Source organism: Vanellus vanellus (genome assembly GCF_965231255.1).
Source record: "Vanellus vanellus genome assembly, chromosome: 8".
NCBI classification, from domain to species: Eukaryota; Metazoa; Chordata; class Aves; order Charadriiformes; family Charadriidae; genus Vanellus; species Vanellus vanellus.
This window is the reverse complement of record NC_138913.1, coordinates 14920040-14943030: the sequence shown is the minus strand read 5'-3', so window position 1 is coordinate 14943030 and position 22991 is coordinate 14920040. Positions and strand designations below refer to the sequence as shown.

Here is a 22991-nt window from a genome sequence, read left to right as displayed (position 1 = left end):
AAGAGGCTCAGAAATTAACCATAGACAGGACCAATACAAAAGTGGCTACATAACAATAAAAAAATAAAAAGCCTCCACACTAGAAGTGTTTTATTTCCCACTTTCGAAGACAGTATTTTAAATCATAGTGTGGTAAGCCTGTAGAAAGCAATCTGATGACTGGGCCGTTATTTCTTTTGTTTTGTAGTCACTGCCACTACACAAGCATTTAATATTTTCACCAGAGACTAAATGGTAGTATATACTATGGCAGGCACTTCTCATTATTAGTCTTCACCTTGGTTAAAGACACTTTGCAATATTATGTAATTTTCTTCTTTGTTCTTTTAAAATACACTGTGTTTTACAGTATTCATTCTGTATGTTTAAACTGAAGGAAAAACTGAGTGTCATCACAAAATTGTTATGGCAAGAAATTGATCAGCAACAATTGCATTTTGAATGCTATCACATATTTCAAACCCTACCTGTTTTAGTTGCACATATAAAATCTTATAAATTCATTGAAAAAAAATAGTCATAACTCCATCAATATACCAAAACTTCCATTTTCTCCTTTTTTCTCTCCTTGTGCTGCTAAAAACTCCTGATGAATACTGACAAAAAAAATCGCCTTAAGATCTTCAACGAAAAGTGCAGTTAGACTGCAAAAGGGTGCCAAAACAATGCTATTACATGAGGCATTTTATGAGTTCCAAATTTAAAGCCTCTGGAAAGCCTTCCAGACATGAGCAGCTCTGCCATTAGAATCTTCCTCATTACAGGCCTGCCACCTGTCTACTCCTGCACTGCACTGAGATTATAGATACCTTGTAAAACAAGCAAAAGTGGCCTGTTATTATTGGTAGCCAAGCATTCCACCTGGAGGTCATACCCAACATCTTACACATATCACTTCAGTTTAGGGGTTCAAAAAATCCCCACCTCAGCTGGGACAAATTTTCTGCAAAAATAGGTTATATACACTTTTAATAGCTATGACCACGAAGCAGTCTTTCAAATGTAACCCAACAAAGAGCACTGTGGTATTTTCTTTCTCATTCAGCCCTAGATAATGCTTATTTTCCTCCTGCCGCTCCCAAATCTGCCAAAGAACGCTGTGGGATTACCAGCCATTCAGTTTCACCGCTCCTGCCTGGAATGGTGCAGAAGAACGGTGAAAACCAAGAGGAACGTAAGGTACCGCTGGGGAGGGCCACCGTCCGGGCTCCCTCTGGCAGGAATGCGGGAGATGCAGCTGCCTTCCACATCGCACCCCCAGGTCCCGGGGGAGCTGAAGGAGGGGGAACTTCCCCGCCGGGGAGCAGCGGGCCCACCCCAGCAGGCCTCAGGTTCGCCCCTGCGCCACTCCCCCCACCCTCCCCCTCACCGCACACCCCGACCCGCTGTGCGGTTCCGGCCTCCCCCGCGGGCAGCCCCCTTCCCGCGGGTGCCCAGGGCCTACTCCGCCGGGGCGGCTGTTACAACCGACACCGTGCCCGGGGCAGAGGCCCCCAGGTCTGAAGAGGGAGTGTGGCGGCTCTGGCGGCCGCTCGCTCCGCGCAGCCACCGCCCCCGGAGGGCCAGGCCCGCCGGCGGCCCGCAGCGCCCGCCCTGACCCCTGCCACGGCCCGCCCCGCTCACCAAGCCGCCGCCGCCCGCGTCCGCCACATCTTAACTGCCGGGAGGGGCCCGGAGGAGCCGCCCGCACCGCGGTCGCCCGCCGGGGCTCCGCCGCCGCGCCTAGCGCCCCGGGCTGCGCGGGCAAGGGCAGGTGAAGCTGCCGCGGCCGCCGGCTGACAGGGCGGCTGCCGCCGCTTCCGGGCACCGCGGTCCGCTACGCCCGGCCCGGCTGGAAACCGCGCTTCCCTGCGCAAAGGTTCCGGGCGCGGCGACGGCGGGAGAGCGTTTTGAGGGATCACCGCTGGGGGATGCTGCCCGGCCCGGAGGAGCGGGGGGGTTATGGCTCCTCCACAGCAGAGCCTTGTGGTCCCCCTCACAACCCGGCGATGGCGGGGCTGGGGCCGGCCCTCAGCGCCTCGGGGCTGGCACGGCCGGTCAGGGCTGGAGAGGGCGGTGAAGCCTAGCCCCGGGTGGAGGCCTCTGGTTGCACTAGGGTCTTCCACGCCGCTTAAATAATATTCCCCGATGAGTTCCCAGCTGTTGTTGCGCTGAAGAAGTGCGTGAAACGGGTGGCAGCACTGCCTTGAAAGCTGGAGAACACGAGGTGCGTGCAAATGGGCTGCTGCGAGTTGTTGAGGGGGGTCTGCTGCAGGACTGCGTGGAAGCGTGAGGCAGAGGAGGAACCAGGAGAGTTCAGCAGATCTCTGGCCATCTGCCCTCTGGCAGAATCACCTCGACTTGCGTCATGTCTGAGAGGTGCGTGCCTCACCTGTCCATAAAGACCACAGGCGCTGGAGTGTTCACCTGGCCGTGGCTTGCAAACATGAACAGAAAGTTTTCCCCTGTGCCTGATTTGAATATTTCTTGTAGCAAGTTAACAGTCTCCATAGTGGACACAGAATATAATTTTCACTATTTATATGTTTGAAAATTGTTGTCATGACTCCTCTCAGTCTCCTTCTCTTTAGATTAAACAACCCTAAGTCCCTCTTCCATGTTTCCTGACTCTTTTCCCATTCTTCTTTGTGCTGTCCAGTGGACTGTCACCAGTTGGTTCACAGCTTCCTTTCTGTATGCCCAGAATTGGGTCTCACACGCTCAGCTAAACAGAAAAAGAGATTTGGAGTGTTTTATAGGCCAGGCTTCTGTTTGTACAGAGGGATTTTCTCGAGCAAAATACGTTGCACAAGGTTAACATAATACATACGTGTATTTTCAGGACTGAGATAGAAGTTGTAGGGATGAGGCGAGGCACGTGGTTTTGTCTCTTGCTTGCTTTTAGATTTATATGTTTATAAATTTAACGGACTGTCTTTGTTTTAAATTTTATCTTTGCTTTTGTATTTTAATTTGACCAGTTATTTTTGTGATTTATATCTGGTTTTTAAGGCAAACTTCAATTTAAAAATAAGAATGGTGATACACCATAGGCCATGATAGAAATAACGTTTTATTTGTAAACTATTGTGTAATTCTTACTTTGAACAGTAGAGGTCATAATAGAACCAAAGTTTCTAATACAGGATGCTGTAGAGGTCTTTTCTCCAGGAGAAAGTGAACCTGCTTAAGAAAATGAACAAATTCTACCACCTTCATTGGTTGTGGAAGAACAGATTTTTTCTGGAATATTATGACAGGTTGCCAAACTATAGAAATAATAAATTTTTTACACATTTAATTTGTTTTTAATTTGTTTTCAGATGTGAAGATATAAATCTCCTTAACAAGAGTGTTCTGTAGGAGCAGAAATTGTCAATAGGAACTGGACTGAGCCTATAAATAATGAATGCATTGGATGATCGATGATCCTTGATTCTTCCCTCAATACCCAGGTTTGGTGGGATGCTCTGCATGCAGCTCATCTGTCTTTTCTGTGAAAGGGCAGTGAGGGACCCTTACTACACCCTAGTCTTCTACAGACACTGGAAAGAGCAAGGCTGACATTTGGGGAAGCAGCAAAAGCTGACCAAGCAGAAAAAGTGTGTGTGGCATTCCTGTTTTCCAGCCCTGGCACCTCCCAGAATAATGAGTCATTTCCTAACATCATCAGCCTGCCTTGGAAAAGGTACCTCTGCAGTTGTTTCCTGTCTTTTATAGCTTCTAGATAGCACTGCTCAGTTTTCCCGTGCAATCAGGTTTATCAGAAATGGACTTTATTGCATTCTTCCTTTTTAATTTTTAATTTAAAATTGTGATTCTCATGTAATAACTGGAGAATTCCTGATCCTGGGTCTCAGAAGAACAAAATGAAAAGTTGAGAGGCTCAAAGCTACCCTCTGAGTTACAGTGAGGGGAAGGAAGGGGTAACACTGAAGCTGGGGTACAGAGAGCAGCTTGTTCCCCCTTGACCTTGTTGCAACAAATCACCCTTAACACAGCTTAATACAGTTATATTCTTTCCTGTCCTGCCTCTGCTCTGGGTTCCTTTTGAAAGTATACTATGTGTCCAATGCAAACTGCTTGTCACCAGCATTTTACAAACGTAAAATAAAACCAACCTTTTGCTGTGCATGTATGCGCATCTGGTTTGCAGGTCTGTGCCAGGCTCACGTTATTAGCAACAGGCAACTTTTCTTGTATTGATTGACCTAGCTCCCTCATTTTATCTTCTCTGTTCCCTGTATTTGTCCCATTTCAGTTTCTCTGAGCCTTCCCACTGTGGGATAGGCAGTGGTCTTTCATGGTGCTTGACACTTGCACAGATCCATGCCACATGGAAGTAAAATGCTGGCGAACAGGAACTAATTTGGCACCTCTTGATCCTTTTCAGTCACCCTAGAAATAATACTTTAGTTTCCTTCACATATTTTCTGGAAGAACAGGTTTGCCTCTCCTGACCTCATTTCTAAAATACTTGGTGTGTAACTTCTTAAAAAATAGCAAAGGACAAGGAAACGAGAATGAATGACAAGACAAATAAACAAATCCAGCCTGACAGTTACAAAAAAAAAAAGGAGGTGATAAAACCCTCAGTGCTATTTTTCTGTCATCTTCCTTTTGGCCCTGATTTAGAGGTCAGAGGCATTTGTATCCAGTTCACTGATACCAGTGGGGAAACTCCCCAGGAGTGAGTAAATAACCTTAATGATGTTTCCCAAAGCTATATGGTGAGGTCAGAAGACATTCTGTGATGATATTCTTAATAATGAATAAAAATACTGGTTACATATCCTACATGGCATGATCCTGACATGCGGTCAGTGCGTAAATCCACCTGCACAAACTGGGGCCCCTGTTTACAATGCCAGAGCTTGAATTTTTCTCCAAGGCGTATGTGAGGATCACAGCTGGACACAGTTCAGGCTGGTTGCTAAGAGTGTTAACAACAGCAATGCCTATTTTCGTTCTCATTTGGACACGCTCCTGGTCTCCAGTGATTCCATAATCTCTTGAAGAAAAATATTCCCCTCTCGCTCTCCCCTGAAAGTTGCATGCCAACAGCACTTGCTTGCACCTATCAGAGTTGTGACCTGGAGTCATACTGTGGCAAACACTTGTGAGATCTAACTTTTTCTTTCTTGCAGTGTCTTTGAGTGAATTTTGCATGTACCCTCGCAGTCACAAAACTCTAACAGCAGAATGAAAGGAGGAGGGATGAATGTTACCTGCTAACCCCACAGAGAGGGAGGAGCTCCATTCTTCAAACATCAGCAGAGTTATAAGGAAGGTGTGTACTTAGAGCACTTCCTCAATGTGGAAGTTCAAGCACACAACGCTGAAGACCTGTCCTGAGGGTGCTCTAGAAAGTCTCCAGAGGGTCATTCCATGGGGGAAAATCCTGCCAAGAGCCATTATGCACAGCTTAACCAGGGAGAAGAGAATGAGATGGTGAGTTGTATCTCTGTCAAGGTCTTTCTCAGCTTGAAGCAGCAGGTGGCACATGTTCTGCAATAAAATGCTGCAGTCTGTAATTTAGTTTTGGATGGTGGGGGTGTTCCCATAGCAGAAACATGCAGTTAGAAAGGGATATAATTTTTTTTTAGCAGAAAGAAAATAAAGTTATATGTGTCCACTGGATTTAATTGGTGATTCCCTCCAACAGGAGATGGCTCAAAAGGTTACGGATGTGGCATTATAAATCTAGGTGGAGGTGGTCTTATATGAGTTTGAGGGATGGGCCGGAGCGGTGTTCCTAACCATTTGACAGCTGAATGTCTAGGGTCAGCTCCAGTTAGATGAGGACTGGGAACCTTGGCTTTCTCTGGAGCATAAAAACATGTGTGTTTTTTTTGCATAAATTATTAGCAAATTCAGTCTGCTGAATGGGCAACAATATTCTAGATGGAGCGCCTGTACAAAGCTGGATTTCTAAATACAGAACTACCATATTTCTTTCCAGAATTTCCCAGGGAGGAGTATGTTTACTTGCATTCCGTAACATGTGGAAATAGTCCCATGTTTACAAAAAGTATCTGATCTACTGCATAATGCTTCTCTTAAATAGTAAGCCCAGAGCATAATTGTAGTGAATTCAGTGGTTCTTAGCTGTTTTGGCAGTACTGCTTGTTGCAGATCAGCTATTTGTTCCATATGCGTTCTGTCCACCTAATAGATTCTGCTGGGGATGTCAGACCCATGGTGCAGCTGTACAGCAACAATCCTCACGCGTGTCTGGTAAATGCAGTGCTTCTCAAAATTCCTGTGCTGCAGAGCCACTGAAGTTCTGCTGTGAGTGCGTGTAGGATTTCTGAGTGTACAGCAGTCCCAGCAAAGCTAGTGAAATACAGTCACTTGCAAGCTGACATGACTGTTCACTTCCAGAAATCTTGGAGAAATCTTCAAAATCTACTGACTGAGAATTCTGTTTTAGTGAAAAAGAGACCATGTCTTGGAAAAATGTGGACATTTGTTATCCCTAGATACAAACGCAGATTTTCAGTCAGCTCTCTGCCATCCAGGGAAGGGGAGATGTCATGTTTTGTGTAATGCAAACCTGGGTAATCTGGGGTGTGCTGGGGAATGCAGTACAGAGTCATCCAGCAGCATGGACTGAGCACTGCAGGAAGCACAAGGCTCTGGCTCTGAGGGTGGGGACTAATTAGCTCAGTGCAATGCCGAACCCAACTGGCTCTGCTGCTGAGTTACTAAACCTGCCGGCAGCACCCCGCTCCTGGCTCTAGCCCTGGTGCTGATGTGCCACTGCTCCCCAGCTCCAAACGGCTGCTGGTTTTGTGTCTGTGCTCCACCCTGCCCCTGTCCTTCTAGGACCATAAACACCCTGTCATTCTCTTCCCACTACTGGCTTTGTCACTAGCAATGCCAGAATTGAGTCTGAGCTAATTAGGTTGAAGTATACTGTCTGGCACTGTGTAGAGCCACACTGTTGTACTCTGCGTGTCCAATACCAGCTGTGCACTACTGGGACTCCCAGGTTGTGCGTGTGTGGAGCCAACTATCCCACGTTACCTGTCTGGTAATGTTCTTGTTTCTCACTAGTATCATACTGAGCACATGTGCCGTGAGTCCAGTGCTCAGGGATCTGCATTGTGAATCTGAGGTTTTCCGTGCACAGTTGGCGTGTGTGCACAGTGTTGAGTCAATCTGCACTGTGAATCCAGGGTGTCTGGCAGTTGCCATGCTCTCTATGCCTGCAAAGAGCACGAGCAGTGCTCATTCACCTGGGGTTCCCAAATGAAAATAACAGAAAAAAAATTAATAAAGCAGTTGAGTAGTAGGTGCAATTAAAACCGTAGCCAAATTGTGCTAGATTTGGCAGGTATGTATGTGTCTTTGTTACATATGTGTAAGAGAGAGAGAAAAAAGTTATGACAATGAGGTAGAGGAACATACCTGTGAGGGTGTCTGAGGTACTGTAAGGTCATGAGGAAAAAAACGTGTGTATAGAGAGAACAACTAGTGTGCATATTTGTGTGAAAGAGTAAAAGAACGTAACACGTAGGGAGAGAAGGGAAGAAAGGGACAAAGAAGGCTGTGTTTAAGCAGAGGAGAGTACATGGGGTAAAAGGGAATTATGTGCAGACATTCTTTGTTAAAATCGGATATTTTAAATTATTGGCAGCCACAGTAAGTGGCACAGGCACATAATGTCTCAGTGACCCTGCAACATTTTTTAAAAATTCTAAGCCACAAAAAATACTTTTTGACATTATTTTTAACAGCCAGTTTAATCCACTGAACCAAATTATTCACAAGTAGTTCTTGACTCCTCAAACAAGATCATATCACTTGGTGTAATAACATAACAGCTGACACTGTCCAGGTGCCAGTTCTTCCAGAGTGAAATAGTTCAAGTAATTTTGAAAGCATGCAAGTAGTTCATTTGGACTCTGGACGGGCAATGCTTTCCTGTGTTGAACTAGCTGTCCATTTTGCTGAGGATAGTTTGGGAGCTCTAATGAGAAGAAATACTTCTAAGTTTTCTTCCGTGTTTCCGTTTCTTGGTACAGCTGAGATGCTAGATAGTCCTGTATTTGAGAATAATCACTCTGACTTAGGAAATCTACCCTATATATCCTTGTGTACATCTTTGGGATTACTTTATATGGCTGGAGCACATTTGCTTGAATGAGAGTTCACTCTCCTGGTACCCAGCTAAGACTTAGCAATGTATATTCAGAGCATGAGATAGTCTCTCTCTCTCTCCATAACCATTTGTAGTACTGGCAAGATTTTGGTAGTGTGAGAGCACTCTGGACACAGGAGCTTGCCTCAGAGAGGGCTAATAGGTATGTAATAGGTAGGGATTTATTTTAGGAATTAGCTTGTCTTCCCCCCACCTCCCCCCCTCGGAAAGATCTGCTTGAAGGTGTTTTTGAGAAGTAATTGTTAGTGGAACAGGAAGAGGGAATTAAAACACAGCTTTATGCTCTTTGCCAATTTGATGCTCCTCTGTATACAGCTTGGGACTGATCTGTCCCTTTGCACAAACCCTAAAGTGCAAAGCGTAAGTCTTGCAGTGCAAAAGATTGTACTGGTGCTTCAGGAAGGATTTGCCAGAAGCCTGACTTAAGCACTTGTTCTCCAGTTGCCTATGTCTGAAGGAGTGGGACAACTGCAGTCAGTCAGCCAGTGAACCCCAGTTTGCTGCTGCATATTGGAAGCTGTCTGCCTCCTTTGAGATGCCAAAATTCTGAAGGGAATCTTATCCAGGAATTTTATATACTTTGAGTATGAAAAATTTAACTCTTGAAATTATGATAAAATCTGAAAGGCTCAATCTTGTTCCTAATGGAATAATAGTGAGAGTTGCTACTGGCTTCCGAGGGAACAGAAACAAACCTGTGATGAAACAGGTTCTGGTTGGTAAGAATAAGATTCAGTTATTAAATTCCTTGTGAATATTAACCAGTCTTTCAAGTCTAATCCTATTATCTGTTGTTATAGCAACAGGTTGTTCGTAATAGGATACCTGGTGATTGGGTTGCCGGAAATACGATAGTTCACAGCCACTGCTCAGGCTCCTTGCTGGTAGCTACAGGCCTTGTTTTCACCAAAGAAAAGTGTGCCTGAACTTGTTTGACGTTTGCATTTAAATTCTGCCGTGCAGATGACCTGGCAGTTACAGGCAATTTTTCTTTTAAACCTAAGTAACAAAGACTTGCTGGACATTAGAGGGATAAGTCCATGAGTGCTGGCTTTGTATGATTGTAAAAGCAGCTAAGAACCTTTCTTGGAATAAGCATGTTTTCTGCCAACTGAGTAGGTCTGGCAGCTTTTTCTGTCCCATAATCCATGGCCCTTCCCCAGACCCTTCACTCACAGGTTTGGTTTAGTCGGTCTTTTGACTGTTGGGAGTCTCAAGAGAAAGGGGATGTTAACAGATGAGGAAACAAAGTTTTACGATACACTACAATTTATTAAAAATTGTTCTACAGAGATGAGATGAGCCCTGCATACCAGCCTCCTTTTTAGACAGTGCTACCTCCTGTGAGATAACGAGAAGCCCTTCAGAGTCTTACAGATAGATAATCTTAGCTTTATTTGCCACCATCTCTTAGTCTGGTGCCCTCAAGAACCCAAGTTATTTGGCTGTGTAATGTTATACATGCCAAATGCATACATTGAGTCCTAAAGGACTGCTGACACAGTGGAAAAGTTGTCAAGGTGCAAACTATTCATGAGACCTGTCTTCAAAAGAAGCAAGTCTGCATCAGCACAGCCTCTTTGTGCAATGAGATACAACCCAGCAAATCTTATTCTCTTTCTCTTAACAACATAGTACCAACCTGACAGACATGTTCTTACTGGTGACATCAACACCAGGATTTCTGCCAGCCCTGGAAGTATTTTTTGCCATAGTGGACATATATTTGCTTGGAGAGCTTTGTATTATAGGCCTAATGAATCCTGAATAAGCTTGAATAATTTCCAGACCTTAATTACTCTAAGGCATTCATGTGGCTAGATAAACCTGCTGAGAAACCTGCATCATGTGTGTACCTGTTTCCCCCTTCATGCACCTTGTGGATACCTCTATTGTGGGTCTAATATCCACCTTTTTTTTTTTTTTTTGAGAAGATAATGGCTTTGAGAATTCTTCTAAAGAATTCCACTGTTGATGTATTTGACAAGGGAGAAGTGTTTGTACTAATACTGTTTCTGTTTCAACAAGGAGTTATTTATGTACTAAATGTTTTTTTATGAATGCAGCATTCATTGCTTTAGTCCTTTCAGCTGAAGGCACAGGGTCAGGAAAACCACTTCAGCCTAGCAGAACATTTTATTCTGAAGTTAAGTATTGTAAGGTTCCAGCCCAGGGAACTTTGGCACAAGTTATGTTTGAAGCTCGGTCTATTTCCCTGCCTAGCTTTACTTCTGAATGATGTGGCCCAGGTAACCTGCTCCAGACATGTCCAAACCATGGGAAATGCTTTGTTTTGGCTTTAGAATCCTGCATGGACATCCAGATACAAAACAGCAATTAACATCCAATATTTATTCTTTCCCAGCTTACTCCTTGTAGAAATCCTGAACACCTATATTCAGAAATACCACGTTCATTAAGACACAAACCAAAGAACCTGAACCAACACCTGTTTTCATAGGGCAGAATGTGCACTGTGTCAGAACAGCTCAAGGGTATCTATCTGTCTGTTTGTCTATCTATCTATCTGTCTTGGGAAAGTCCCTTGTGAGAAGCAGCAAAATCCAGCAGAAAGTGCAGTGGATGTCTTAAGAGCGTGGCCTTTTTTTCCCAGCTGAGCTGTTTTTCTTGTCTTCCTCTCTCCTAGTTTTCAAGATGAGTAATAATGATGCATGCTTGGTTTGGTGAGATGTCTTGAGATCTAAGGAATCAAACCATTTTTTAAGGGGAAACTATTCTGGAAAACAAAGGCCTGGAAACATAAGCAGGCATAGGGGGACTCAGGTACGTATTTTGATGGTGCATGGTTTCCTAGGCAGGGAAAGGCAGAATCTGCCCTAGCTCTGTGGTTGTGTTGCCATATCAGACTTGGGGAATCATTCAGCATTTCAGCAGCTGCCAACAGAAGATGATCCCAAATGACTGCCAATCATATTCTGAGTGCCCACCCTATCCCTTCTTAATTGCATTAACGACAGCCTTACTGACTTCTCAGACTTTGGGTGTAAGGCACAAAAGCTGGATATTAAAGGAGTGATTCACTGGCAGTAGCAAGATGCACATGGCCGCAATCTCATTCTTCTCCACCCTGATATTCATGCCCGTCCCAATTTGAAAATATTATTCCAGTTATTCCAGGCCCAGCCATTTACTGGAGGAAGTCCGAAGGCACATTGTTTTAGCAGTTCTTCCCTTGGGTGTCTCTGTCTCCTTGGGAGTTCCTTTGCCTTGCTGTCAAGCTGTAAAGTCCAGATCCAAGCATCTGGATCTCGCTAGTAAGCCATTGCTGTGAACAATAAGTTCACATTGTTCTATGTACTATTCTGTATGCTGGTGCTGACACTAATTTTGTAACCTTTTTGTTAAGTATACAACTAGACAGAGGTGAATGGAGAGCCCTTTACCTGTTTATAGGAGCATGTGAATATTAATGGCACATGACTGCCACACCAACTACCTTCTAGCAACCTTGGCTGTCTGCTGTCCTCCATGAGCTTCCTTCTATCTGCTGCAGAGTTGCCTTATTCTCTTGGGCTGCTCAGAGATTATAGAAGCCTTTGGAAATGCTGAGCATGTGCTTCTCAAGGTGGTATAACCAGGTCCTGTGCAATGCAGGCCACTCCCCTGTGTAGTTTACCATACCTTTTTCCCACAGCTGCCAATTTCTTCCCTTTAGAAACCCCATGGATATTACCTAGGAAGACAGAGTGTGTCTTTTGGAGAATGACATAGAGCAGGTAGGCCAAGGCAGTGTGCGGAACCACTGGGTAGGGCCTGTGTTTTGCGTAACAAGCAAAGACACCAGCACAGAACCAGGAATTATGCATTACTCATCCTTCCAATTACGTTGCCTTTTCTTCTCACCTTATGAATGGATCTTGCAATATCTGTGGCTGCAGATATCTGATCTTCAGAAGCAGATTGCACAATTGCTGCAGATACACTAGGAAGAAGGAGATTGAGGAATCTTAACCCTTATGTTAGCAAATTCTCCTGGTCACCTGATGTAATTGCAGCCATGCAGCCTCCCATCTTAGATCAGGGCTGGGTTTCCTCTATAAATTCACTGTATATGTTTAATTTCACCTTTACCAAGTCCCTGCTAGCACTACTGAGAGGGAATTTGGACGTGGTACCAAGACCTGGCAGCTCTTAAGCTGTAATGCTGACACTCATCCCTTTGAAGTTTTGGGCAAGTCACCTTGCCTCACTGTAACAATTTCCCCAGCTTTGAAAATTGAATAATAATACCTACTCATACAGCTACAGTGAGTAGCTTCCTTTGGCCCTCTGAACATGTAAAGCATTCTGCAAGTCTTCGTTAGTTGTTCTTACTAACAGTTGTTATTATTACTTTGGGATGTTAGGATAGTGGCACACCAGCAAGGTCCAAAATCTCCATACTGGAGCTATCATGGAAGGTGGTAACAGCCCTAACAAAGGCTGTGTCTGTCCGAGTTGTGAAAGCAGCTCCAGCTGGTGCAGCCACACAGTGTTGTTCAGCAGAGACATTAGCTGAGTCTCTAAAGCGTAGGTGCATTAATGCAGACTCATTGCTATGGCAAGACTGCAGTAGTGCTTCTGATTAGGAAGCAGGCACTGTCTCAGCTGCTGCAGTGGGTCTGCGCCGCTCTCCATCCCCTAGTCCAGTTGTATTCAACTTCTTCATCTGTCTTACCCAGGGACCTTAAAAAAGCTGACCAGGTAAATCTGTGTTCCTGACTTGAGGCCTAAAGGTTAGGCCCTCTGTATTTTGTTGTTATTGCAACTCGTGCACACAGAACAGTGTTTCATGCTGAGTTTCACAACTACGTAAAACTATCCTAGAGGTTTGGTAAGACTACAGCATTCCATATTTTGTGAAGGTGGATGAAAACTTCTGTGGAACTTGCAAAATTTTTTCTAGTCATGTTTAGGACACATAAAGAAGCTACATACAAGTTCTATGACTTGTTTTTTCACAGTATCATACCAAACAGTACCTATGGGAGAGCAGCGGATGATAAGAAAGTGTAGTATTCCATGTGTTCCTTTGAGAGAAAGAGTAATGATTTTTTCCTTGTCTTTGCTGTGCAGGAGATTTTTGGCTATAAAACCCAAGGCTGCCGAAAGGCCTTGTGCGTTGCTGGATACATCTTGTCCTGTGGGGCTCTGCTGCTGCTGTTTTACTGGAAACCCGAGTGGGATGTGTGGGCAAACTGCATCCGCTGCAGCTTGGAAGAAGCAGACGTTGTTCTGCTTAGAACAACAGTAGGTTCCTACTTTAATCTTTAAATTAGTCCCTAGTATGTAGTTAATTGGAAGATGAGTTAATTGGAAGGAATCCAGTTAGCTGAAATCTCTTACATTGCTGATTTCCTGCAATAATATCTTCTGTTTACCATCATTGATCTAAAGAACTCTCAAGTATTCCACAAATTATGCGTAGGATGATGGTTGGAATGGAGGGTAACAGCTCATCAGACAACAAGTTGAAAGAAATTGGGGTGAAAACTGTGTAATGTCTGTGGTTTCAAGACTGTGTTATTTGCCCTCAATCCTTCCTTCTCCCTTCCACCATTCCCGTTCTTTCTACATTGCAGATCTGTGCTCCAGATTCTAAAGCATCTGTTTGATTGGCAGTGTCCAGCAGATCCTTTTTCCCTCACTTGGCTGTCCTCTCTGCCAAAATTTAGCCAGTGGGCCAAACCAAAGATTTGTCTAGCTCTGTCCCCAGCAATGTCCAACAGTGTGCAATGTGTATAAGCAAGAGGTCAAGCTTGGACTGCTTGTCTTCTGGGCTGTATGTTTCAATTTTCCATCAGACCTTCCCCATGTCCATTAAGTACGCAATCCTACAGTTAATGCTTTCAGGGCTGTTATGCTTTGCTAGTAGTTTCCTAATAGAGATTTCTATCTGTTGAGGACTGTACTGAAGCACTGCAACATACACAAACCCTGATTTAATTTTATGAAAGCTACTGCAACACTAAAAGAAGCAAACTGAGACTTGACTCTGAATCCCAGCTGAGCCTAAATACTCCAGAAGCTGGCAGGGTTGGTTTACTTCCAGAAATTTGATTTGTTCTGCTTCAGAGATTCCTGAACAATGGCATTTGCAAAATGTGCAGTTGCAAAATGGATCACTTGCTACCACTGTATTTGAGCTACCTTCTTAAATGAGCAGAGCAGCAGGCAGTTAAAATCTTGGATTTTGAAAATCACAGATCTGCCTGTTGAATATATTGAAACAATCTGCATTCTAATAATGGGTTATGTATTTTTTTTAAGGAAGCATATTAGGTTTAATCTCCCTTTTTAATCTTCAGTTCAGTTTGCATTTTTAATTACCTATTCTTGTGAGTCATTTTAAATGGATTTACCATGCCAAGCACTTTTCAGATAAATGAGTTTTTAAATGATCCTTTATGTAATTAAACAAGAATTGAATCATATTGTACGGTCTTCTTATCAGGAAGGTCACTTAAAGTATGCTCTGGGCATTTGACAATTTCAGATTTCCTTCGTGGTTCTTTGTATTAAAATGACAGGTTTTGTTTTTTCCCTACATTCTGATTATGCCAGTTCTCAAATGCGATGACTGCTGCTAATGAGGATACAAGTAATCCCATCAGCTTGGTCCTTGGAATTCTCTTTTGCTTCACATAAAACCTTCATTCATAATTCATCATAATCTCTGCAATTGTAATATAAGAGCCTATTAACTCACTTTTGTTATTGACTTTTGACTCACTTTAGTTCAAATAATGAGCACCTGTGTTATTCACTGCTTCCCATCTCAATCTGCATCCCAATGTCTACGAATTCTGAAATTTAAGTTAAAGATAATTATCAGAAAATAAATGTTATTCTACTCAAAATACCAGTTTAAGAAGAAAAGTGCACAAATAAATAAGGTATATAAACATTATTAAAATTTTTTGAATGCTTAAATTATTCAGAAGGATTTATTTTTGGTAGGGTTTTTTTTTTTTCTGTTGTGATTTCCAAATGAAGTTTAATAACTGCGCTTTCAGAACCTGACTGGCTGAGGTAATCAGCTTTTTCCATCTGCCAAACTGCTCACACACTGAATGTGATATATGTCAGTATCATAGTTGGCTTTAATGCATGGGGTTCAGTGTTCAGGACTGAAACTTAACATGTGGGTACTTATTAACAGTAGTTGCTCTAATCTCTTAAGACTGTACTACCAACACTAGTTATCAGGCAATTCCAATATTGAACATATTTTACAAAAAATAGCAAGATCACAAGTTCAGTTTGTGGCAAAAGCTTGTGGTGCTTTTGTGGGAGGCATGGTGCTAACACACTTGTTCCAATGAAGTGTTAACACAGGAAGGACTGTGAAAAGGTATTTGGCACTAAACATCCATTTTGCAGTACAGCGCTATGGTTTGTTTGATCTTCCCTTTACAGTATGGTCACTGCGTCTCAGATTGTCCTGTACTGTTTGTCTGTCCTAGGTCATGACCTGAGCGTTCACATTCCATCCTTATCAGCCAAGCCTCAGACTTGCAGTCAGTGAATTATTTGCAGTACCGTCATTTTGACAGGACCATGGTTCTGCTCCCCTTCTGTTGATTTACCTATCAGTCACAGGTGCTGGGAGGCCCCTGTTGGTTAGTTCTTTTAAAAAGCTGGAGCAGTGCTCTAGAAAGGCCTATTGTAATCATTGACTCCAAGATGATAGTGAATTTGGTCTGATTTTGAGGGAAATTGTGACACTTCTCTTTTATATTTATTTAGGATGAATTTCGAATTTATTCTCGTAAGACTGTGACATGGATCTCTGTGTCTGCACTTATCAGAAGTAGGTCAGATTATCCAGCCACTGCTGAGGAAGACTCAATCTTCAGCAAAGCCATAATGAAGCCAAGTTTGCAAGTAAGTTAAGTATTCCCAGCAGCATCTGGGAGATGATAGCAAATCTCAGACACGCTTCATGGAGTGAAAGTGAGCTGTGAAACCTATCCAGCTAAGAAACTTGCAGCTTGATGAACACAGTGAGCTGTAGAAAAATAAGCTGGAGATTTTGGAGAACTGTAGTCACCTGTGTACAAAATCCACTCTTACTCCAAGGCGGGTTATGAAAAAGAATCCTCACTACTCCTGAAACGAGACCTACATTTTAAGTAGGAGAGCTTCAAGACACTGGGGTTGGCAGTGAAGAATCAGAGTTCGAAATAAAAAACTCATTCCTGGCACAGGACTCAAGGAACTTAGGGATGGCTCTGTGTCTGAAGGTAAACTGTGAGGAACCGAACATCACAGCTCCCCCAGCAACATGAAAACAGGGAGGAAGGCAGCTGAGGGGGAATAGAACCAAAAAGTGCCTAGGCAGAGCTGTGTCAGTATTTCCAGGAATGTTTCATCAAGGAGGGTCTGAAACACATTTTGCTTTCTTGCCTTTGTATGTACTAATTTATGCTTTAAAGTACATTTGCTGGAGTCGGGTATTGCACTGTTGACTGTTTCTGCAAAAATGTATCCTGGTCTCTGCAAGTTCCGTAGCTTCATGATCCCAGTGAGGCACTGGGGAGAAGGTAGACAATTAATTGGTCCCAGCAGATCACAAGGTCCCTCATGAGTTGAGTAAATATAATTATCCCCATTTTAGAACAAGTACCAGACAGTTCAGTTACATGTCTTGCTTAGCATTACACCTTTAATTGGTGTGAGCAATAAGAATACAGTGGCACACTTGCTAATGTCTGGCTCTTTGAATCATAGAATTGTTGAGGTTGGAAGGGACCTTTAAGATCATCAAGTCCAACGATATCTTAATTATAGATACAATATCACTGCACCAGAGAATGTATAAAAGTGCTATTTTTCCTTCCAGGAAATAGATTTCTAACTTATTAGCATTTATTTTTATATCCATAGTAATTTTTAGTAGGTATTTTCATTGTAAACCTAACTTTAGCAGAGCAAAGCTGTTGCTATTACTGCTGTTTTGTGTGGGCATATATTAATGTACATAAAAAAGTTTAGTGCCAGCTAGTTTAATCAACTAGCACGGTATGAAAGTGAGTACTGATTTGTAACATTCTTCAGAGGATCAAATTAATGACATAAAAAAGCCCAATATAGCCTCAAATAATAGGCTCTTTGAACACCACTTTGATATCAATCAAAACATCTAGATAGAAAAGAACAGATTTCAAAGCAGCAAATAGCAAACAGTTTAATCCTTCACTAGCAATTCAAAAGCCCCTACTTGTAAGTCAATTATAAAACCTTTTTTGCCGTTTAACCTACCTAAGACCACAGAGTAATACGTAGTGCCCAAGAGCTGTCCACGGACCTGTTCCAGCAGCGAGTTGAGTCCCTTATTTCCCACTCCAGTTTTTAGCATTGCAAATATTGCAGCTCCTATTGCATGAAATCCTAACTACAGACCTCTTGTTAGGTTAATGACTGTGGTTATAGCTCCATTTTGAGTCAATGTATGAGTTGAGTATAGATTTCATTGGCCTATAATAATGCTTACTGCACTGGTAGGGAGAGTCCCCTAGAGCTGATTTCCTTATTACTTATGTGTATAGCCTTGCCTTCTTCCAGCTGATATGAAGCGCCATTATCTCTATTAGGCTTTGTTATTGTTGTGCAGGACAGGACAGACTCCTTTTGCAAGTTATAAATGGCAGCACGTGTTCCTAGTGGATAACTGCTCTGCAAGGGCTTAGCATTAGCAGTGACTCAGGAAGTATCCTGGGATGGCCTTTCTTCTCTGTTGACATATCTGTTCAGGTGAAGGAATCGGCACCATGCCTGCAAACTGCCCAAAGCCTCCTGCTTTCCTCAAAGCCAGACAGAAGATAAGGGAGTCACTGACTGAAGGCAGGCTTTGACAACTGCCTATGTACCCACCACTGCATCAGCGATCTCTTCCCTTCATACCGTGAAACGAGAGGGAGGACTGTATTCCTTGCTTCACAAAATGGGGAGAGAAGAATGCTGCTTCGTACTTCCTTGACCTAAAGATCTGTAAAGCTTACTGGAACCCGCACTGAGGTCAGGATCTCGCTCTGTAAGATAACTAGGGAGATAGTAAATGCAGTCCTGTCTTCTCTCCCTCCCTGCCCCCCATGTAGTTTGCTTTGTCTGTGCTTGACCGCAGTGAGGATGCCTAGCTGAGATCTGTGAACATGCCTGGGAGTATTTTTGTTTGCTGTGTTGCATGTATTGTTGTCCCTGTTGTGTTTTGCAGGTGAAAAGTATCCAAGTACAAAAAATCCGCTATGTCTGGAATATCTGTGCAAAAGAGTTCCAGAAAGTTGGGTGAGTTCAATGCCCTGGTTACACAAATCTCTGAGGAAGTCAAGCTTCTTTGTGAATAACATCCTAAGGAAAATACTCCTTTATATTATAGAGCCCTAGAAGACCACCACACTTGCTCAGCTATACATGCCAAATTTGGTTCTGGTCTCACCTGCAATGAACAGAATGTCAGGTACACATTTTAAAACACAAATACTCAACATACGGATTTCAGAGATGTAAGTTCACTGCTGTTGGTGTTTCCTCAGTTTCCTTGAGTTTCTTGTGTATCCATTAATATGCACATAATTTTAGATTAAATGGTCATGAATGAAAAATTGAATGAAAAGGGCTAGAGAGTGTTGTGTATTCCTTGTCAAAGTTTTTTAAATGCCTCAGTATTCATCACTGTTATTGTTCTCAATCAGGAAATAACTATGTCGCATAAAAGGCTGTGTTACACCTCTTGACTAAGTAGATTTCACTGGTACAGTCATCTTTGCTGGCATAAGCACTGTGCAGGCATTTAATGTTTTAGCTTTTTATTGGAGAAAGTTCCTCACAGCCTTTAAACTGGGTTTGATACAAGTTCTCAGGACTATTGAAAGCTGCAACTTCTTGAGTGAGCTACATTGTTACTATTTTATCCATAAGGGATGTATCTTTATCCCATACAGGAGAGTTATATGTGGGCCAAACACTATTGATGTTCCAGTGATCCCTGTTTGGAAACTACTCATCAAAGAGGTTAAGCATTTCTGTTGCTTTTATTCTAGACTACTTGGGGAGGTAGAGTTGGTGTGTATAGAATATAATGGATCCTATGTCCAAATTAGCTTTCCAGTACTCACTCATCAAGCACGCTCCTTTTTCAAATCCTGTTTAAAGCTGTTCCATGAGATCACCATAAATTCATTTATTTCCATTGTTCCTTACCCTGCATACCCATGCCTGTATGGCTGCTTGGTATTTGTATGTATCTGTGTCTTGGAAGCTCATTCTGTTGGCCTTACAAGTGTCAGTGAATGTTTACAAGCTCCACTGGAAAGCAAACCTTCCAGGCAAAAGCTGTCTCTTAATCAGCAGAGATTAAGTGAACAGCAGTAGCTGGTGCATGCCTACAGCAGCAGAGAGATCCAATGAGCTCATGACTCTGGGCACAGCACCAATATCTCCTTCAGACACGAGCTGGCTATATGTGGCCTAAACAGTGTTCGTGGAGATGTGCCTATGATGTCCATCCTCATGGCACAACCTGCTCTTCTCTCAGCTTTGTTACATTTCTTGTAAAGAAGCAAGCAAAACAAGGCTTGGGCTGAGCCATTCACATCCCAAATAACATCCTATCGATCCAGATTATTTGGCCCTTCTATCAGATGGAAATGGTCCAATCTGATTAGACTGAAGCTACTGCTAACAAAACTAGAAAGGGGTTGGGAGACACAACAGTTAACTCAATGGCTTTTATTCCAGCCCATTTCTAACAGGATGGACTGGCTGGGTATACTGTGGCAACTTAAAAGTGGCCAGCTCTTGAGTATTGCTCTCTCTCCTAACAGGTCTTAAATCCATTTTACGTGTTCCAGCTGTTCAGTGTGTGTCTGTGGTTTGCTGAAGATTACATGGAGTATGCCACTGCCATCATAGTCATGTCTCTCCTCTCAATTTTTTTGACTGTATACGATCTTAGACAGGTGAGACACCTCATCTTTTTCCACAGGGAAGATTTATTTCTAATGTCTGGGAAAGGCCAGGATATTACAACATGAGCATGTACAGTGTTATGAGAGTTACTCAGAGATTTAGTCTCATGACATTGTGTAGGCCTGACCTCCTAGTCATCATAATCTCTGTGTGGTTCTTTACCCACATCCTCCCTTCTCCATTCCAGTGCTTTGCTTTGTAACCTTTTGTTACACCTTCTCCATAATTAGGGTGGGGAGTTTCTTTCTCTGTATGATTGTACAGTTTCTGGCATGGCCAGACCCCAGTTTATGAGGGCTCTCATAACCACAAATAACAAAAGGGAATAATTGTTAGTGGATGAATTGCATCATGTAAATAAGATGTAACACTTTTGTGTGTTCTCCTTTAATTTACAGCAATCGATTAAACTGCACAGACTGGTTGAGTCTCATAACAACATCATGGTCACTGTCTGCAGAAATAAGGAAGGTGACTCCTGTACACTTCTTTCTTCAATGTGTTTTGTTTCTATAGCAATTTATATCAAAACCGAGAATGTATAGTATCGAATTCCTTCTAGAGCAGTTTCCTCTTCTTTCCCTCAGCTCAATTAACTAGTTTCTGCAGATTGGGTTAATTTGATCTAAAGTATATTGTAGCACATCAGTCATATTCATAACTGTTTGAACACAGCCTTAGCAAAAAATTATCAGGAAAATTTTGTCATTTTTCTTCAGGCAGTGCTGAGAAAGCCAGACACAGCCATTAAATGGCTGTAAGTCCACCTAATTGCTCCATGCAAATTCTGTTCATTGCCATGGTATTTAGAGCACAATCCAAAAAGATGAAGTCAAACTAAGAAATGTAGATCCAAGCTTCTTCAGTTAGGTCAGCACATTGAAAGAATAACCATTGGTTGGGCTCCTGGGGAGATAAGAAGCGATTCTGCAGTTTGAACTGATGCCTAGGCTTTTCTAAATATTGGAGGTTTTATTCTTAGGTCCTACTTGTGGTCCTTTGTTTATCAGCCGTTATAAAGAAGCAACAATTTATTCAGCAGGTAGTTCCTTGTATTTTTTTCCCCTTACCACATAGAAATATATGAAGCACAAAGTTTGCATTACCTGTCACCTACAGGTTTCCAAGAGCTGGAATCACACCATCTTGTTCCTGGAGATACGCTGGTTTTGAAAGAGGGCAAAACCCTTTTGCCTTGTGATGCCATCCTGATCAGCGGGCAGTGCATTGTAAATGAAAGCATGCTGACAGGTACAGCTTATCCCTCCCAGGTTTACCATCAAAGCATTGTCATAGCCCTATGGCTTCAGCCAGTGACAGGACATACAGGGTTATCATGTATAATCCTTATTATGAGGTAGTCTGTAGCTATCCTAGAAGGGGATTCTTTCGGGTGTTTGCTATAATAAAGACTGAATGTAGTTAGCCCTAGCTTATCTAAATAGACAAGATGGACTTTTCGGAAGGGCAGTTCAACCTTTTCTTCCTTTCTGGTGTGAAGAATTTAGGAAGGGACCCTCTAATTAGAAAGGAAAGAGTGGACAGTGAAGAGGAGCAAGCAGGACAGGAGATGCAGCAGTAAGTACAGAGTAAAGCTGTTCCCACGCAGGGCCCACAGTCTGCTCAGGCTGTAGGGATTTCTCTCGGTCACTCTGAATGTCTCATTGCTGATCGCTGCAACATCTCCAACCTGCTGGAGTGTCTGTCTAGCTCTCCAGACACTTAGCCCCACGTTCATGTGATAACAGTAGAGGACACACCTGCTGGGAGAGTTCACTGCAAAGCAGGATTTTTGGTGCAGGAGATGTTCATAGTTCTGTTTCTTGTCTTTAAATTTAGTCTTGATCTGAATTGAGCTGAAACCCACAGTTCTGAAATGTCATGTAAATGAGAAAGTCCAGAAACCCCTTTCGTTTAGAAAGCTTCAGCTGTCAGAAGATATTTCTTTTGCTTCACCTTAGTGTATCTGCTCTGACATAAGTAGGATATTTGTCAGCTGTCAAGCACTGAGCTAAAGGCTCTCCTTTTTACTTGGAAAGGTAAATGGGGCATGTCATGGTTAATCTGCCTAAGGGAATAGTGTGGGGAGCTGCACGTGAGGTTCAAACTAGGTAAACAACTTGTGGCCATCAAGTGGAGTCATGCAATTCCAATTCAGGTTTCTTTTCAAGTGTGTATATCTACAGCCAGGGTTTGGAGTCCTTGGACAGCTTTCAGTTCGCAGACTTAGATGAAGCTGTTGTACCGTTGCAAAGGAGAGCTTTTCTCTGGCAGAGTCTGCATGCTCGCTAGTCTTCAATCTCTTACTCAGTCTGAAGATGTCACAATATAAAAGTAACATTTCTCTAAACTGGTTTCTCTGGTAAATACCTTTAACTTACCATCTAGATGTCTAGACACTGTACTTATTTGAAAGTCAGCAACCTGATTTTAAGGTATACTGATGTTTTCTTCATCTGACCTAATCTACCCTAGGGGAAAGTATTCCGGTAACTAAGACCCACTTACCCCAAGCTGATAACATCAAGCCCTGGAGAATGCACTGTGCAGAGGATTACAAAAAACATGTCCTCTTCTGTGGAACAGAGGTCATACAGACCAAGGCAGATGACAGAGGAGTAGTGAAAGCTGTGGTGCTTCGGACTGGTCAGTCAACACTTCAGTTTGCTTTTCCTTTCATGCTTTTTGTTACTGGAACAGTCTGACTTAATGTGCCCAGTCCTGTTAAGTTAAAGGCATTAATCCAAATTCACAACAGTCAGATGGAGAATCAATATCCTGGGCTGAGCTAAGCTATTATGCATTGTTTCTGTTTGCTTGGCATAACTTTTGCAAAAAACACTAGCATATGATTACAAAGAAGAATTTTGCTTTG

At 42.8% G+C, this 22991-nt stretch overlaps 2 protein-coding genes across 2 annotated transcripts in view; one reads left to right on the top strand and one right to left on the bottom strand.

The window, feature by feature from the left end:
- The window catches only part of OPA1 (OPA1 mitochondrial dynamin like GTPase), a 55068-nt gene extending 53347 nt beyond the window's left edge, over nt 1-1721 (bottom strand). Inside the window, exon 1 of the mRNA XM_082487177.1 lies at nt 1624-1721. Within this exon, the coding sequence (XP_082343303.1) occupies nt 1624-1652 (29 nt within the window). The 5' untranslated portion in view covers nt 1653-1721. The remainder of the gene's footprint in view (nt 1-1623) is intronic.
- Nucleotides 1722-5367: 3646 nt separating this feature from the next.
- Nucleotides 5368-22991, top strand: part of LOC309674938 (putative cation-transporting ATPase 13A4) — a gene marked incomplete at its 5' end in the record, with an annotated part of 40975 nt that continues 23351 nt past the window's right edge. Inside the window, 10 exons of the mRNA XM_082487128.1 lie at nt 5368-5430; nt 13223-13396; nt 15896-16033; nt 18363-18433; nt 18525-18605; nt 19090-19159; nt 19972-20106; nt 20515-20587; nt 21236-21367; nt 22592-22762. Coding sequence (XP_082343254.1) covers nt 5368-5430; nt 13223-13396; nt 15896-16033; nt 18363-18433; nt 18525-18605; nt 19090-19159; nt 19972-20106; nt 20515-20587; nt 21236-21367; nt 22592-22762 — 1108 coding nt within the window. The remainder of the gene's footprint in view (nt 5431-13222; nt 13397-15895; nt 16034-18362; nt 18434-18524; nt 18606-19089; nt 19160-19971; nt 20107-20514; nt 20588-21235; nt 21368-22591; nt 22763-22991) is intronic.